This window comes from Gavialis gangeticus, unplaced genomic scaffold (genome assembly GCF_001723915.1).
Source record: "Gavialis gangeticus isolate Ggan-Ray unplaced genomic scaffold, GavGan_comp1, whole genome shotgun sequence".
NCBI classification, from domain to species: Eukaryota; Metazoa; Chordata; order Crocodylia; family Gavialidae; genus Gavialis; species Gavialis gangeticus.
In genome coordinates, this window is record NW_017729015.1 from 20,592,356 (window position 1) to 20,595,447 (window position 3,092).

The 3,092-nt window shown below is 57.4% G+C and overlaps 1 protein-coding gene across 1 annotated transcript; it reads right to left on the reverse strand.

Annotated features, from left to right (window-relative positions):
• Positions 1 to 17: 17 nt before the first annotated feature.
• On the reverse strand, positions 18 to 2,204 carry MANEAL (mannosidase endo-alpha like). Its single transcript, XM_019512565.1, has 3 exons — positions 1,994 to 2,204; positions 1,495 to 1,571; positions 18 to 857 (listed from the first exon to the last, which is right to left on the reverse strand). Exons 1-3 carry the CDS (start codon positions 2,123 to 2,125, stop codon positions 221 to 223), a joined length of 846 nt encoding a protein of 281 aa, XP_019368110.1. The 5' UTR covers positions 2,126 to 2,204; the 3' UTR covers positions 18 to 220.
• Positions 2,205 to 3,092: the final 888 nt, after the last annotated feature.

A 3,092-nucleotide genomic window follows, 5' to 3' on the forward strand; every position in this document is an offset into this window, starting at 1 on the left:
CTGCGTGGAGATCCCTCTGCTCGTTCTAACCTTCCTGTGACGTCAAGTGTAGGGGCAGTTCATGGAGAACACTTAGAGCCACCTGGCCAAGCTAACAGCTGTACGCAGACTCAGAGGCTCTAGCTGCTTTCTCAAGCTTCCCCTGGAGCACTGAATTCCAGAGCAGACTTAGCATGACCTTTCAGTAAGGTAAAGATCAGAAGTTGCTGGTGCAGAGCAGTCACATCAGCCACTGCTCCTTCTCCTTGCTGAAGTGTTCTGCCCACCGACGGGTCAGCTCCAGGTACATGTTGGGCTGGTGCGGCAGGTAGTCCAGGTACAGGCGCGTCACTGTCTTCTTGGGCACGGCTTTCTCAATCTGGGTGCCTTCATGCCACTCGTTGAAGGATGTGATGGAGACTATCTCCGGCCTCACCATGAGGGCGGCCTGCAGGGCTGTCTCGTAGTATTTCCCGTTGACGTGGTTCCGCGTGTTGTGGTTGTTCCAGGGGCGGATGCTAGTGTCTATGTAACCGGGCCCGACACTGGGGATGAACATGAGGTTGTTGGAGTTGCAGAAAGCCTTGATTGCTTTCCAGTTCTGGTTGGAGGAGCCAAAGGAAAAGCCGTTGGATGCGAAGCATGTGTACATGCCATTGTAGCCTGCCAAGAGGATGTCGTGCTTGTGCCCCTCCTCCACCAGCAGTGCTATGAACACGCCATCGTAAGGGGTGTTGCGGACAGAGTGGGAGCCCGTCGGGGTGAGCAGGTTGGCCCAGGACTCGGCGGGTGTCAGGTAAGAGTCGTAGATGTAGAACAGGGGCAGGCTCCTGCCAGTGCTCATCTTGTACTTGTAGAAAGCACCGTGTGAGCTGTAGCTAGAGATGAGGAGAGAGCGCACACAAGCCTTGTCAGGGTACTGACACTGGGTCAGGCCAACAGCCCATCTAGCCTGGGAGCCCGGCTCTCACTCGGACGGTAATAAATGCTTTAGAGGGGAAGTGTACATACAAGATGCGTAGCGTGTTTCCTCCCTGCATTGCTAATTTGTCCCCCAGCACTGAACTCCAAGCTGGTTCTGATCTCTGCAGCTGGCCTCTGTTTCTGGGTCTTAGGTTAATATAAACCTTACAAGAGATGTGAGGCACTCAATAGGGAAAAGACTAAACCTCTGGGGCTTACAGATAAGCACTTAAGGGACTGTCTCTCATTGTGGCTTTCTGCTTTGCTGTGTTTCTGGGTTTGATCCTACTGAACCCCTCTGCTCCGCAGCATAACTGACTAATGGACAGGTCAGAAAGGAAAGAACGGGGGAATTCGAGCATTTCAGTGCAAAGCTGTAGCAAACTGCTCGCCTGTGGGCTGGGCGTGGAGGTGGCAGTTGCAGCAGCAGCATAACTGCGCCCAGGTTTCTCTAGCTTGGTGAAGCACGTGATGCGTAAACCCTGGGGGTCCATTCCTTGGCCCCGCATACCAGCACAGAGCTGCACTTGTGTTTGGCAAGGCAGCACTTACTTGTCCAGGATGTATTTGATGTTCTCGTGCACAGTGTGGTCATCCCGCCCCTTGTACAGCTGGATGTGGAAGGCCACCTTCGAAACAAGCCAGAGAGAGTTAGCTCACAGCCTGTGCTCTGCAGGAGTGTGGGGCTCTAGGGACAGGCCAGTGGTGCCCAGGCCTTTTGAAGAGGTCCCCCTGCCCGTTTCTCATGGAGCAGCTGGAAGCTCTTGGCAGCCCCCTTCTAGGGACCAGGCTAACAGCACATCTCGCACCCAGCCCACCCTTGGGAGCCAGGACAAAGCAGGCTCTCAGCTTTCATGTGGGTGAGACCTAAGCTGTAATCGCACCCACAGGGCTCCTGCTTGTGCTCGATGGCTGCAAAACCGAATCCCTCGTTGCCTCATGCAGCAAGCAGTTAAAAACAACCCAGAGCAGTTGAGCTGGCAGCAGAAGCACTGCAGCCATTTGAGCAATTTGTTTAATCGCTTCCGGCAACAAGCAGGAGAAGCCCTACCTTTATAGCATACCGGTGTGCGGCATCCAGGATGAACGGCACCAGGCTTTCGGACGGCTCCCCATTATCATCTGCCAGGCCAGGTGGGTACCATGACAGCACCAGGACTCCTGTAGCAGAGTGCAACCACATGCCCGTGGTCAGACCCGGCCTGCCTTCTGTTTCCCACGCGGCGCTGGGCCTGGAAATGACTCCTAGTCCTTCCCCCTACTGTGAGGTCTCGAGGGCAATGGTGCCTTGCATTTAGGAGGGAAACCCTCTGCAGTAGGAACATTTGAACCTGGGTCTATCCTAACTGTGGACCTCTTCTTTGTCATGCGGGTAGTTGCAGCCATCTCCACCTACCTGAAAGTGGGAGGCCTTTGGGGTGCCGCTAGTCATAGGTTAGCAGCGGCTGCCTTTTCTCAGTAACAGTCTACCCAAATAATTACTTGCTAATTAGATGGGCCCAGGAGGGTGCTACGGCAGAGGCAGGGCCCAGCATGCGAGCGAGCACATGGACGGATGTTCTTGTGGGCAGGATCGGCTGCGCTATGCCGGGGTCAGAGCTTGGCTGCTGCCATTCACCCTCCTGGCTGCAACTGGGCAGGGTTTCTTGTAGGCCCCTGGTCCTGCAGACACCACCCCGCACAGCTCGGCTGGCACTGCACAAAGGCCTAACGTTTGCGGCAGAGACCAGCATCCAGCACAGGGAAGAAATCCTGAGTGGGTTCCCCCCGGTGCTTTTTTGTCAATCAGATCCTGTTCCACAACTCGGGGTCATCCCTGCTCCTTGGCTGACTCTCCCTCCCCAGTGCTGATTCCAGCCTCCGGGTCACCCAACACGGGGGCTTGCACGCCGCCCCTCGCTAGGATCGCTGGATCCCAGCAGCCTGCGTGCAGGGGGGCTGGAGCCCCTGCTCTGTAAGGTCCCTTCCAGCCCCCGGGCCCAAGGCCTGTAGCAAGAGGCTGCGCCTGTGTCTGCCGCGCGCGGGGGCCGGGCGGGCAGTGGCGGCGCTGGCCGCGGTGCTGAAACGCGCTGGGCGCGGCGCGGCTGCCCGGGGGGGGAGCGGGGGTAAAGCCCGGCCCCAGCCGCACACCGAGGTCGACCCCGGCCCGG

Bases quoted from the DNA above. Each gene is read 5' to 3' on its own strand.
- MANEAL (XM_019512565.1), bottom strand. From the start codon at position 2,125: ATGTGGTTGCACTCTGCTACAGGAGTCCTGGTGCTGTCATGGTACCCA. The intron at 1,572-1,993 runs GTAGGGCTTCTC...CTTGTTTCGAAG, and splicing joins CACACCGGTATGCTATAAAG to GTGGCCTTCCACATCCAGCT. The intron at 858-1,494 runs GTAAGTGCTGCC...CCTCATCTCTAG, and splicing joins ATCAAATACATCCTGGACAA to CTACAGCTCACACGGTGCTT.